The following is a 15,567-nucleotide window of genomic DNA, read 5'->3' as shown; positions in this document are numbered from 1 at the left end:
TTACAGATTAAGGGGCGGTAATATTATAATGAGATCCCTTTGCCACGTCACCAAGGGAGCGAAATCAGACGCGCTCATTTTCTCAGACGCTTGCAGAAAAAAGCTTACTAAAACAAAATTACTGGGTTAATCTTTTTCATGTTTGCTTGGTTGGTAGATGCACCGGGGACCTGATTATAGCACTTAAAACCTGGAAAAGTCATATTTTCATGATATGTCACCTTTAAAGTACAAATAATCCATGTAGTCACCTCAGCAATGGGGTTGACATATGGGAGTTTTTAAATGACCGATTTTTGAAATTTTACTTTTGCCCAGTTGTTTGGCACTCAGAATCATTTGTTAAGTTATTTCAGTTAGGTAAAGTTACGTTGCAGGATTTGCTGTTTCCGTAAGTCGATCCATGTCTTTGTCTGTGAAAGTAATGCTCCACAAATAACTATTCTTTACTTTTTTCCTTCGTTTTTTTTCCCTCCTTTCGAAAGAAAACACACTTCCGCCACTTAATGTTGTCCAAAAGCCAGGCCACTCATCTGAACCCCATGAGAATGGGCGTGTCGAACGGAGAGAAATCGCAGAGGATATTTTCTGGGTTTAATATGAGGTTGCTTAACAGCAGTATTCTAACTTTGTCCAGTTTTTCTCTTTAGGGTGAAGCACTTTGGTGTAGTTTAGCTTCTTCTTCAGGAGGTCCTTATAATTGATATACAGAATATTACTATATTACAATCTATGCTGTGATAATGAGTTTTTTTTTAATTGTTTAAACTGTAGTAGTTTACATTTGGATATTGTTCCTTCAAATAGCTTAAATTTGCAAGGTTACCTATTACGTTTTCTGTAAGTGAATTTGAAACTTTATTTAGCACCCTGCACATTTGTCTTTTTTTTCCCACAGTTTGGAGCAAATATCTAATTTATTAAAATACAGTTGGACTGCATTTTGTTATGCAAGATATTTATGGTCTCTGGTCAGTTTTATGATTATATTATATACTGTTGGGATTATACTGTTTCTTTGTGTTGTGTCATGTTTGTAGTTTAGCACTCTTTTTTTTTTTCCTGAACTCAATCTTGCTCGCACGCACCGTTTCCTAGCTCTTCCCACACATCTCAATACATTCAAGTAATCCATGTATGATGTATTATTTTCAAGGTAACATTAGCATAAATAATCAATACAAGCCTATTTTCGGTCTCTTCTTTAGAATGCTCTAAGATCTCCTTTGATGTCTGATCAGACTAATTAGTAAGGAGTGCACAGGGCAGAGGTAGATGAGCTGCTGAGCTCATAACACTCATTCACACTGGCACTTCATCCACACACTCATGACCCACACCGCCAAATTGAAGTGCCTTTATGCCGGAGAGCTACACAAGAGGAGTTTCATATCCCAAACTGCTGGTCTGATGATGACATGTGCTTGAGCTCTGGCCTTGTTAATTTTGGGGAACTCTCATGCTTTTCTGTATTTTCTCATCCGAGAGAGAGCTGGATCAGAGCAGTTTTTAAGGGAAGACAGACTGTCCCTATTTGACTGTCTAATTGGGAGTCTGAAGAAAAGGCTTCTGAAGAGAACTTCCACACAGAAGTGAGAGTTATCGAACTGCTCTCATTATGCCTCATCTCTGCACTCATTTATTAGCATAAAGCAGGGCAAGACATTTGTTTGCTGAGGTTGCATTTGCATGTAGTGTGTCTTGTCTTAAGGGAATAGTTCACCCAACAAAGTGAAAATTTGCTGAAAATGTAGTCACTCTCAGGCCATCCAAGATGTAGGTGAGTTTGTTTCTTCATCCCAACAGATTTGCTTTTCAAACGATGTAGTGAATTTGTGCCATCAGATTGCGAGTCCAAACAGCTGATAAAAACATCACAAGAATCCACACCACTCCAGTCCATTAATTAATGTTAAGTGAAAAGCAGCATGTTTATAAGAAACAATTTAACCATTAAGGCATTTTTACTTTAAATTGTCGTTTTTGGCCAAAAGTCCATAATCCAGAACGCCTTCTCCAGTGAAAAAGTTCATCCGCTGTTGTCATCTCGCATCAAAATCCACATACATATTTGTTTAGAACTGTTTTGAACTGTGCTTGATTGGTGCAGAAAAGAAAGAAAATTAAACAACACAAGTGTGAGTAAATGACACATTTAAAATTTGAGTGAACTATCCTTTCAACTAGTGTCTGTGAAGAAAGTCATTCTCAGAAATGTTCTTCAGAAAGTTATTTCACCTTTGTTGTCCCAGGAATGTTTTGTAGAGAATACCCTCTCTGTGCATTTATTCTTGGAAGCCAAAGCTGTTTGTTTTTTGTGAAAGTGATTTGCATAGTCAAGAAAAAAATTATGCCAACTCCCATGGAAAAACAACAAGGCTGATGCATCTGATATTGCAGTACATTAGAAATGTATTTGGAGGCTGAAAGGGCAGAGTAAAAAAAAAACAAAAAAAAAACGTGTGAAATAAAATAATCCATGTCTCATCACATCATATATTTAAAGTGTTATGTGAACATTACTCTGCGGGTACAATGTTATTATTTGGCTGGCGATCAGCTACAGTAAATGTGCTTGATTTAATGTGCATGTGTTTGCCAAAGATCAACTTCTCAGCACTTGGGGTTATAGAGAGAGACAAAATTTGAAAACTGAGACTTTGTTTCATACCAAAAGTAACTAAGTCAGAGCTCATTTCACACAGCGTGATTGTGAATCGCTGACAGCTCCAGATATTTAGCATGCCAAATATTGCATGGGCGTTGGCGATGCATCGGTGATTCCCTCAGATCGTGTCTTTGATAATTCACACTGCGTGATTGTCACTCGCGTGAACGAGCACCGATTTGCCTCCGATGTCGGGCATTTGTCGGCGATTTCGCAAAACCTGTCGGCGAGTGAAAAATCGGGCTAAAATCGTGCAGTGTGAACTCGGCATAACTCGGTCTTGTCTGCCGGTGCGTTGTCAGTGTCTTCTTTGCTCCGCTGTGTATTTTTCACTGCGTGAGAACATGATGTGTGGCGTGAAAGCGGCATGGCTTGTCGGCCATAGCAACAGTAACTAATAGGGGTGGGGGAAAAAAATCGATACAGCATAGTATCGCGATATTTTCCGCGGCAATACCACACTGCCACCTCCCCCTATCCATACTACTTTATCTCATTCTATTGTGCATTTGAGTGTGTATGTATATATATATATATATATAGAGTGTGTGTGTGTCTGCTGCCTTGACAGTGAAAGTTCTTGGTCAGGTCCAGACTGGCTCAGTAATACAGTACATTCCAGCAGATCAGCTGGGAGCAGATCCCGAAGTTCATTTATAGCCATGGCCTTGTGTCGATGCACGTCTGCCTGGCAACTGTACCACTCCTGCACCCACCCAACATATACATGCTCTTTGTGTATAAAATAATGCACAGATTTTTTTGTGCTCACAAACTAAACATGATTTAGTGCTGCTTTATCTATGTCTAACATATTTTGAATTCCATTTTGTCAAACTACCATCTTACATTCTAAATACCATGTTAACATAACATCTAACATCTCCTGTCCAGTGTACACCAAGATAACATCACAAGTTTCTGATTTATGAACATCAACAAGATTTTAATAACTAATTCTTTGTTTCTCTGATAGGTCGTTGTCTCCATTCTATGGAGAAAGTGGGCAAGATGTGGGGTAACCTCAGGAATCGATGCCAAGCCCTCTTCCACAACGATGGCTCGGAGTCCCATCTGTGTAGCCAGGATTTAGATTGCGTCCACTGTGTGGTAGACTTGGGTAGAGGAGCACATGCAGAACCCTATGAAACTACACCCTCACAGACCTTGTCACTACTCCCACTGGTTACTGGAGGACGCAGAGGCCATAATTGTGTGGCAGACATTCCCCAGATAGTAGAAATCTCCATTGACAAAGAGAGCGAGGATGCACTGATGGGTCCACTTATCCGTAGGGACTCCTACTCGCGTCATGCTCCCTGGGGAGGTAAAAAGAAGCATTCTTGCTCAACTAAAACACAAAGTTCGCTTGAGGCTGACAGGCGAACAGGACGCTCAAGAGGAAGTACTGCCAGGAGGGAGCGTCGCTATGGAGTTTGCACTATCCAAGAGATTAGTGATTCTGTAGGAGCTGGCAGCAGTGGGCGGAGCCTTAGCACCCGTTCTCTACGACAGCGACTTCGGGACACCGTAGGCTTGTGCCTTCCTCTCCCCACACACTGCCGCTCTCAGTCAGCCAAAGGCCAAGTGTCCTCCAAACGTAAGATCCACCTGACTGAACTGATGCTCGAAACATGCCCTTTCCCACCCGGTTCAGATCTGGCCAACAAGTGGCACCTAATTAAGCAACATACAGTACCAGTCAGCCCTCATTCCTCAACCGCTCTTTTGGATGCGTTTGATTTAGCGCATCCATCCACTGAGGACGAGGAAGAGAGGCTGCGTGAACGGCGTAGACTTAGCATAGAGGAAGGAGTGGATCCCCCTCCAAATGCGCAGATCCATACGCTGGATGCAACTTCACAGAACTCTTCCCTCTATAAACTGGGACCAAAGATGGCTCCTGGTGTTGGGGAAGGACTTGGGGAGGGCAGAAGTCTGGGAACAGTCTCCTCCATTTCTGGGGGGGTATCGGGTATTGTCGCACAGGTTTCAGCGAGTATGGCAGTGTCATCCCACACTGTTGACTGTGACTCTGAGGAGGACTCAACTACTCTTTGCTTACAGACACGGAAGACCAAGCAGAGGCATGCTTCTGGGGACACACACTGCTCCAGACAACCCGGGCCTTGGAAGGTCCACACACAGATTGACTATATCCATTGTTTGGTGCCTGACCTACAGGCCATAACTGCACTTCCTTGTTATTGGGGGGTGATGGATCGGTACCAAGCAGAAGCACTGCTGGACGGACGACCAGAGGGCACCTTCCTGTTACGTGATTCTGCACAGGAGGACTACTTGTTTTCCGTTAGTTTTCGACGCTACAATCGTTCACTGCATGCACGCATTGAACAATGGAATCACAACTTTAGCTTTGATGCGCATGACCCCTGTGTCTTCCACTCTTCCACAGTAACAGGCCTGCTGGAGCATTATAAAGACCCCAGTGCCTGTATGTTCTTTGAGCCCCTGCTCACTGCTCCCTTACACCGGACTTTCCCTTTCAGCCTTCAGCATCTGGCGCGAGCCGCCATCTGCAGACACACCACCTATGATGGCATCGGTGCCCTCGCGTTGCCTCCAACCATGCAGGACTTCCTGAAGGAGTATCACTACAAACAGAAAGTCCGTGTGCGCTGGCTAGAGAGAGAGCCACCACTCAAGATCAAATGAGGTCTGGCTCTGCAACTGAGAGAGGCAGGAGTGTGGGCAAGAGTTTTGCCGCCAGAGGAGTATGTGGCTTATATTATCCAACATACAGCTGGATTTAGACACACGGCAACAGAGGATGTTGTGAACTTCCAGCAGTTTTTTTTTTTACCGGTTAATACTACACATGGAATCCATACATATGTTTCAGTGCAGAACATTCTGTCAAGCTAGTTTATTTGCTGAATTGTCGAGCATGGTGGGAATGAGATGGATTTATTCTCTCTGCTCTTTTTCCTATGACCTTATATCCTTTGGCTCTCCACTAGCATGCCCCCTGCTTTCTATCTTCTAGTGTTTTACACTATTTTGAGCAGTAAAACTGATTGTTGTCACATTAACTAGCCTCTTTTGTCAGGCAAATGGATGACATCTACAGAAGCTTAGTCCAGTGATAAAATATTCAAGTAATCTTGGAAGTCTTCATACCTGAATGTCTGCTACTCTCTAAAATTTGATGTTAAACATCTAGTCACACTATATGCCTATTTGTGAAGTCATGACTAATTTATCAACAATACCTTCAAGATACTTTACAGTGACCTCCTACAAGTGTCAAGTTCCCTGAGGCAGCACTTGTTAAGTTACATGGACAGGATCACAGATATACACGCACCTCTCAGCACTAAGCATGCTTTATTTTTAAAATTGAGGCAGACAGAAGTGAAAGTCATGAAATAATTGCGGGGAGGCGGGAGCACTGTGCACAGTGTGCCATATGATAGAGAGGACAGATTATTTAAAACTAGGCCCTCATGTAGTGTCATATCCCAGCATAATCCTTGTTTTAAACAGTCTATTTTACTATTTTCTATTTTTATCAGCGACAGTCTAAAATGACATATGGCACTTTAATTGTTGTTTGTGTACCGCACAATGACTTATAGACTCAAGTACATGCATATAAACCGATGATATTGTCTGTGTTTTTTATGGACCTTATTCATAGGATGTCAATTTACCCCATATTCTTAGCATGAGTCACTCGAAGTTTATGTTAGTGTCAAGTGTCTCTTACCTTGCCTGTGCATATGGTATGTACTCGAGGCTATATTTTATCTAACATGGTAATATATGCAACAGCCGAAAGTGGACAGAGAAAGTCCTCTGTAAAACTTGTGTAGATACCTCGAAGATTGTTTTCACTTTAGATATTGTTGGAACACAGACAGATGCCATCACTGCGTATATATTTAATGTTTATTGGATTAATGTCCAGTTATGTTATAAAGTGTGGTTGGTTCCACTTGATAATGTTGCACTTTTATTCATTATGAAGCACGCAGCTATGCTTCCCTCATCATAATTGTATGCACTAGTGATTGAGATTCCCTGAACACTGTAAAATATAGTTATAAAACTCTATACTTTTGATGTGCTTGGTCTTACACAAAAATTCTTTATTCATTATGAAGCACGCAGCTATGCTTCCCTCATCATAATTGTGTGCACTAGTGACTGAGATTCCCTGAACACTGTAAAATATAGTTATAAAACTACTTTTGATGTGCTTGGTCTTACACAAAAATTTAATTAAAGCCAACAAAATCATACTAATATATTTAATATCAGATGTTCAGCATTACAATGGTGGACTTTTAAGGTCCAGAAATATCTCAGACCATGCATAATAATATGTTAAACTGGTACAATTTGTGGTATTTGGGTGTTTGATGATCAGCGACCAAAGGTGTGCATCTCTAGGTTGTTATTGTGAATGAGAAATCTTCCACCATGCCTCTTGATTATTTATGTTGAGTTCGATGAGTTAATTATAGTGTCCAGTTTTCTGGCAGAGTAGCACCCATTTTGAAGCCATTTATTTGAACCAATTAAATCCACAATTAAACTCTTTCAGAATACGCCTCAGTTGTCACTGAAAAGAAGTCATTTTGTTAATTTTAGATTTTTTTTTTTACTCTATTTTTCCACTTGAATGACCTGAATAAATACTCAAAGCAACCATCTTAAAATGTCTTCCACCCTGTACACTGTATGCTCTGTATACAGGCTAATTTTATGTCAACTGTGTAGCGGTACACGTCAGATGATGTCATCTGCTTTCAAGACATCAACTTTGAATATAATATACCTTTCATTGAATTTACATTCAAAATATGAGCGCTTAGTCGCAGCTAGCAGTTTCACAGCCTCTCCCCGAGCCATACTTGCTGAAGGAAAACCATCTAAAACCAGCCTGGTTTTAGTGGGTCTCCCAAGGTTTACAGTAGTCACTTTTCAGCTGGTCAGGCTGGGAGACCTGATTGCCCAGTTGAAGACCGGCTTAGCCTAAACCAGCTAAGATTAGCTTATAACATTTGAATTTGACAACTATTATGGTTGTCCAGTTTTTGTGTTAAGTCAATGTCAAAAAAGTAACATGGTGTTACCATGTTTTTTAGGATATGGTAACATGGTAATTCCAAGGAATTTAGACATGTACCATCACAGTGCCATGTTTTTTTTAGAACATGTACCATGGTTCTTCTATGGTATTCTATGACATTCTGTGAAGTATAGTATGTGGCAAAGTACAATGGCGTGGCTATAACCTGGTACCACCACAGTACATTTTTGTGAAGAAATGCTCATAACGCTGATCTGAGGAAATTTTTCCCTATAGCAAAAGCTCAACGATGCTGAAGGCGTTCAGCAGAAATTTGTGATGCTCTTCCCCGTTTCAGGAATGAGTTCAAGTGATGTAAGCCACTGCATTTATGACAGAAAGCTTCATTTTCAAGGGTGTTGGTTCGAGGGCTGTTAAACACTTAGCGATAGCCTGGTCCTCACCAAATCCTTTGGATGTTTTTAAACACTGAGGCATACTCATGCAGTCATTTGGGACTTTGTATGCCACTGCACAGTGAGCGAGTCTCTCCTGGCAGAGTTACACCCTGCCCTGCCTTACAGGCACTAATCACAGGCTAAATTTAACATGCTAGCCTCTAAATTTACCACCTGCTAAAAGGACCACTCTGTGTTTCTTGATGGGTGCTGTGAAAATACAGAAGAGAGGGACTTTTTGCTCTAATTTTTCCTCTTCCTCCCCGGTCTGACCACATCCTCAGCATCACCCTCTTTCTTGGATATGTAGTGCTGAAAGCAGTGAGCGCATTGTTTGTTTAGTCTGGATACTAGCTAAAGTTAGCATTAGCAAGAGGCTAACACACACAGTGCTCCATTGAGGAACATTGAGTGCTGCAAGGAATGGGGCTGGGTTTGAAACCGCAGTCATTATTTAGTTAATAGTTTAGAGAAAGTGTTATGAGGGAAGTGTAACACACCAAACTAACCCAACACAGTGTTCTCCAGTAACTCAGGCCTGGTTTATTGCATTCAAAATAGTGCAAATAAAATGGTAACAGTGGGACTGCAGAAGTCAACAAGGATTACAGTAAGGAGTCTTGTATTGAGACTTCTGTGAGCTGTGTCTTGTGCTTATGTCCTGGGGATGCTTTGTCCTTGTTTTCATGGTTAACACCTTGATCATTTTGAAACCGCTTCTCTATATGGAGGAGTCTGATGTTCTTTCTGCCCTTTTTCCCCATGGGAAATTTCTTATGTCAGCCACTGTAGCACATACTGACCATATGACCATGTCAAGTGACCCTGCTTGCAAACTAGCTGGTGAAAAAACTGCTTCATACATGCACGCATACTCAAATGTACCCATAAATGTTAAATGTTGGGATGTACCAGTTAATTATAGAGTGGACTTTATGCTACAGACTGTGGCAGGGCAGCAATTGATCTTGAACTTACCAATCCTTCTGTTTAGATCATAACTCTTTTAGCTCTACTTTAGTGTCAATGTGTAAAGCTCTTGGGCCTCATTTATGAAACATGCGTAAAACCATCCTAAATGTGAAAGCATGATCATTGCTGAATATTGAAAATGAGATAACACAAAAAGTTTTTCCAGGTTTCTGCCCATATTCATTGAAAAATATGTGGATTTTCCTATATTCTTTGTGTATTTAAATATGGTCATTTATTTATTCATTTAGTCAGTTGTTCATTTTATACTTAAAAGTCTCCAGAAGACTTAGTCAGCAAACATGCTTTATACTTGGTTTACATATAAAAACACTGCCGTGACAGTTTTAGCCTTCGTAAATCCCAATTTGTTCCTACACAGGATCAAATCCATGGACTTTAGGATTAAATCTGAATTTACATGGGTTTTATAAATGAGGCCTCTGATCTTTTCGTCTTTGGTGCCAAAATATGTTGCAAAATGAGTTGAATAATAGTTTTATGCAAGCAGAGTAGCATTTAACAAATTGTTATCTTTACATAAATTGTATCTCTAATACACATTGAGTGTGATGTAACCATGGTTGCAATCTTATGTCACTTTAATGCTATACGTGCACGCTTGTAGCAGTATGTATGTGGGCGCTGTGGTGCCAGGGCTTGACGATGATGGGGGCTAATGGTTGTCATTATGCCTCCTCGACTGCCTTATACATTCTGACCAATCACAACAGCCTTCTCAGCTAACCAGCTACAGACTAACTGATCTCTAATAATACAGTATAACCAAATATTGTTCGCTGTTCCCTTCGATCTTCTCATTTCATTAACTAATATCTGAGAGGTGTTTTTTATAAAACAAAGATGTTCACATTTTAGTTTGTGTTTTGTTTGACTTCTGAATATTTTCTTGGACTCTATTTTGTTTTCTTTGCATAGCCTGTTCATTGTTACAGCCAATGCACTTGTAGATGTCACTCTTGGTGCTTTGTGAATGCTTCATTGTCTTAATATTATTAATAAAATATTGAGTGTATTCCATGCAGTAAATAGATATGATCACCAATTGGTTTCTTTCATCTGGTCATTATTTTGGTTTCATACTTCATATTTGTCCCTTTGTGACTTTGACCCTAATTTATGTTCCTGACCTTTTTGTGTATGGTTCATCAGTGCATATCATTGCAAAGAAATACAATTGTTATTCTAATTCTTTTTTTATCAGAATTTACCCCTAAAGCGATTCTCCATATTGATGACATCACCAGACCCTCTTGTTTTCACTATCCACTCGATTCTGCTGGATAAAATCCCATCCTACTTTTTAAAAAACATTTTGGAAGTAAAATGGGATACAAAGGTGGTTTCATGTTGATTTCAATAACAAGAAGCATCTAATCTTATTCCATCATTAAAGAAATTCACATGAGCTTGACTGAGTTTGGCCTGGAGGTCAGCGGTATTATTTGTCCTTTTGAAATGAAATATAAATAGCATCCAGGTTATCAGTTACACATTACCCACCCAAAGCTTCTGAATAATTGATCGTATCCTTTGGACAAGAGGGTTGAGCAGAAGAAGATAGGCAATTTATGTTTACTTTATTGAAAATGACATGATTCAGTGCTCAAACACTGCTGGACCATCAATGAAAACTGAACTTTGAAAACAATACGTTCTCAATTTCTGCTCTTTATAGCACGCTGCACACACAGATCGAGTTCTATCCGGTGGACTAGGTTTATTCTCATTTTGTCACGTTGGTGAACGTGATCTGGTTAATGGGGGTGAATGAAAAGCCGTAGTTACAAGTCTCTCATTCCCGATTCCGCTCACGCTTTCCATAGGCAGCATATCTCTGGAGCTCTCGCTCGAAACACGTGCGTGAGCTTTTCTCATGCCTCATATCTCCGCACTTCATCCATAAGCAGAGCAGAATGAGAGAGGGAGAAAAAGCCGCTGTCTCTTTTGCGCTGGACGGCCTCCAAGTCTGTGACGGCAAAATGAATGGTGACCTCTCTCTCACCTCTCCCTGCCTAAATACACATGTACAGGCTCCCATCCATATTTCATACCAGAAATACAACCCCAGACAGTATTTTACACCAAGTGTGGAAGGCAGCCGTCAAGTCCAGATGGAGAGGGCAGGGCCTAAATCAACTTCATGCACGCCAACCTGGCCACCAGAGCCAAGAAAAACAGCCATCACTATCGTACTGTCATCTGGAGGAACGAGCCTCACTGTTCTGTTCGCCTACAGCGGATTAACCACAAGCTCGTGAAAATATGACATCTCTGCCATGTACTGGCGAGATTAAACTGCTTGAAATGGGAGGTGTGCTTAAGTCCTTTTGGCACCGTTTTAGTCCTCACTTAACATGTCATACACAACTGCCGCAGTCCCTCTGTCAACTCTGTATGGAAAAACATGTCCCCATATATGGAGTATAAAACATACAATTATTCATTAACACGCTCTCGTCATACATAAGAAGAAAAGTGATCTCACCAGCTGTGACACGTTTCAACAGTATAGTCAGGGTGTGAATTATATGAGGGTTTCTGTCCACCCTAATTGGGGAACCTACCCCTGAAGGAAGTGAAAACAAAGGTTGGGGGGAGGGGGGCTCTAAAAGTATGTGTTATGTAAGAATACATTTTAGTAACTGAAAAATTAGCTTAGAAAGAATAGTGCACTAAACAGATAATGGTTAGCATAAGTTGCATGAAATTGAAATTCCACCCATTTTCTAAATGCATCTTAATTGTAATGCTTCATCCATGCTATTTCATTAAAATAATTTTTTTTTTTATATAATAATTTCTGGTAAAACTTCTCTCTGGTATCAAATGCAGGACTTCTCCAATAAGAAGTCCTGACAAAATCCTTCCTCTTCAGCCTCTCCCTCTCTCCTTCACTTCCCCTCTTTCTCCCTCTGGGGCTCCACTTGCACAAAAGAGAAAGATTCTAGTATTTTTTAGGGACTGAAAATAGTGCCCTAAACAGATAATGGTTACCATAAGTTGCATGAAATTGAAATTCCACCCATTTTCTAAATGCATCTTAATTGTAATACTTCATCCATGCTATTTCATTAAAATAATTTTTTTTTTTATATAATAATTTCTGGTAAAACTTCTCTCTGGTATCAAATGCAGGACTTCTCCAATAATTTAGTTTGCTTAAACCCCGATTTTTTTCTTACAATTTTCTGCAAGCTTGCATTCAGATCTGTCTCCATCCAATCAGTACACACTGATTAACTTTTTTTTTTTTCAATTATCTTTTTCAATCAGATATGTCTCAATATGGCAGAAATGATCTGTCACTACCATTACATCAAGATAAGTAATGAACAAAACATAAATACTGCCATTTTTCAAAATCAAGTCAAGTTTTTTTTTGTCATTAAATATCTTGCATCAGATTACAGAAGTAAAATGGGTCTCACTTTAGTTTGAGGACCAATTCTCACTATTAGCTAACTGTATGACTTTTGCCTCGATAAACTCCTAATTTGCTGCTTATTAATAGTAAGGTAGTTGTTAAGTTTAGTATAGGATTAAGGGATCTAAAATATGGTCATGCAGAATAAGGCATTAATATGTGCTTCATAAGTACTAATAAACAGCTAATATGCTAGTAATATGCATGTTAATAAGCAACTAGTTAATAGTGAGAATTGGTCCCTAAACTACAGTGTTACCGTAAACTGGCTTGTGAGCAGCTTTTCAAATTGTTTTTAACCTTTAGTTAATTTTATTGCCTTTGGCAGAACCTTCCGCATCTGTTGCTTTTCAGTACTTTTCAATACCTGCTTCTTTTCCAATCCAGTATTTCATCTTTTTCTAATTTTTCAACCTTTTGTCATTTTGCACTCTTACCTGGCAAGTGAATGATATGATCTGCCATCTTTTGTTCCATTATCTCATTCTGCCATAATTCATACAGGATATGTCCTACCAAGGGTCTGTGTTTAATTTACCTCAAGCTGAAATCACGCTAAAGTTTCCTCAAGCTGAATATTAAAAACTGATTATATTAAGATTATCTTATCAAGATCAGCGTATGCTTTGGATCGTCAAAATGTCCTTTCCTAAGCATTATTTTTTTATATAATTTTTTTTTCTCCCTCTATCCTTTTTTCACCACTACAGTTTTGTCCACCTTCTCACTGTAGTGCATCATTGTTGTTTGGCTGGCCTTACTGTAAACCCAAGGACTGGGGGCTCTGGTGTGTCTCTCTCTCTTGCTTGCCTGCAAGGCCCAAACCAGCTCTGGAAAGTTTTCCTTAGTCTTAATCCTGGCATAGTTATTCTACTCGTACGCGAAAATAATGTGTTTTTTTTTTACTTTAAACCGCATAAACACATTGCATTACACCAAATACACAAAATTATGTTCTTTTTCGCAACATTATATGACCCCTTTAAAGAATTATTGGGGGTTAAATACAAGTTATAGATCCCACACATGACCCCATGCACGATTCAAATATTATTATTTTTGTTTTGTTTTGTTTCCATACATGATAGCTATGTGGTCATCGATACACTATTGTCATCCTGAAAGTTGACAGTTCTCTTTTAGCCTATATGCATTCAAAATCTACAGTCTTTCTCTTCTGGGAAACTAGACCAAAATATGAATCTCATCTTGTACTTGTGGGCGTGTCCAGACTATTTACCAATCAGACGCTCTCTAGAATGACAGTGTCCCTCCCACTAATATCACTAGCCTTTGACTAGCAAAAACAAGTAGCAAATCCTTGTTAACAACTGTGATGTAAACTAAAGCCTAATGGGTATCTAAACAGGCATAAGTCCTTCAATATGGTCTGCCACATTTTCCTATTTGAATATGAAATACAGGACAGAAAACTGTGTTGAAATAAACTCGAAGCTAGCTAATTAGGCGGATACAACATCCATTCAAATTATGAATCGAAACAGCTATGCAAGGTAAAAGAAAATATGACCTAGACCATGAGAAGCTGTGGTATGCCATGTGACAGGGCCGTGAAATATATTTTGAGAAAAGGTTTTAGAAGATTAGTAGGCTCTCTGCTGAACGTGTTCATGCAATACAGTTTAGTTGCCCTTGTGGCAAAAATATGTATGGGGATGGATTATTGTAAACATTAAAATGGAAACGTGTGGTTTCGGCGATGAAGCTCTCATTGCCACAGTTTAGACCACTGTTAACTGTGTTTTGGAGATGACTTGGCCTTGACTTGGCAGGAGATGTTTTCACCGTCATTAGATTTTAGACCCAGATACTAAGAATCCACTGTGCCAAGTATTAGTGTTTAGAAAGCGAATTTGATCAAATGTTACAGCTCTGGCCACAGCTGAAATGATGTGATTCCTAAAACCTTCGGTAGATCATTTTAATGCTTTCATTAACATGTGAAATCACACTGTAAATCACAAGGTTTTATGACAATTTATGTTTGTTTAGCATTTCATTCCTCATTGGCTGCATGTCATAATATCTGGAATCATGTGGAGCAGCTCCACAAGCCGCAGTGGATTGGATGCAAGATTAAACCTCAAGGACTTCTGGACTGTCTCATTTTTAAAAGGCACACTTGAGCAATGAGGGTAAGAGCACTTTCACACTATGCTTATTGTAACAAAGTCTGTTTGATGCCAGAGCTTGGTTCGTTTGGTTGGTGTCAATGCATTTTTCCAAACTCTGATATAAACCAGCGAAACTAGACACCTGGGTCTGCTTGAAAAGATAGTTTAGGGTTTGATTCATGTAAATTCTGGTACCATTCACTGTGTCCTGTCTCTCATTGGTTGGTTCTTGTCATGTGACCTGTATTGTTTTCTATAAGTAGCCATCATGTTGCCATTGTCTCTTGTCGTAAAGAAAATAAAAATATATTGTCCACATTTTTCTTCACCTGTCAGAGCTCTTAAAATCTGATTTAAGGTGCTTCAATGTGTCATGGCAAGTTTGCTGTCATTAATACCAAAATGTAATTTGTACTCGTGTAATGCAAAAGTAGTGTGGACTACTTTTATGATACTTTTATGATTACTATAGCTTTTTCAAAAATAAATTTTTTGGCAACTTACCCTTTTGAAAAAGAAGTACACTTTAGCACACTTATTGAAAGTGTAATTTTTATGGAAGTAATATACTTAAAACTATAGTGAAAACTGAATGCAACATTTCAGGGCACGTAAATGCATGTTAATTTAAATTTAAAATGTATTATAGTTTAAATATTTATTAAATGCAATTAATTGAACTTTAGAGTGGTAAAATTAGCTGTTAACTGAAAATTGGAAATTTTTTATAGATAAAAAATATTATAGATTATAGATTATTATAGTTTAAATATTTATTAAATGCAATTAACTGAACTTTAGAGTTGTAAAATTAGTACTTAGGTACATCTTTATATGTCATTTCATAA

The 15,567-nt window shown here is 39.1% G+C and overlaps 1 protein-coding gene across 1 annotated transcript in view; it reads left to right on the top strand.

The window, feature by feature from the left end:
• The window catches only part of LOC107708402 (suppressor of cytokine signaling 5-like), a 9,936-nt gene extending 3,163 nt beyond the window's left edge, over positions 1-6,773 (top strand). The window contains exon 2 of the mRNA XM_016512603.1: positions 3,645-6,773. Coding sequence (XP_016368089.1) covers positions 3,645-5,344 — 1,700 coding nt within the window. The 3' untranslated portion in view covers positions 5,345-6,773. The remainder of the gene's footprint in view (positions 1-3,644) is intronic.
• The last annotated feature ends 8,794 nt before the right edge of the window (positions 6,774-15,567 follow it).

This window comes from Sinocyclocheilus rhinocerous, unplaced genomic scaffold (genome assembly GCF_001515625.1).
Source record: "Sinocyclocheilus rhinocerous isolate Xijiao unplaced genomic scaffold, SAMN03320098_v1.1 scaffold295, whole genome shotgun sequence".
Classification (NCBI taxonomy): domain Eukaryota; kingdom Metazoa; phylum Chordata; class Actinopteri; order Cypriniformes; family Cyprinidae; genus Sinocyclocheilus; species Sinocyclocheilus rhinocerous.
Note: the sequence above shows the minus strand (reverse complement) of the source record. Positions and strands in the feature narration are given on the sequence as shown.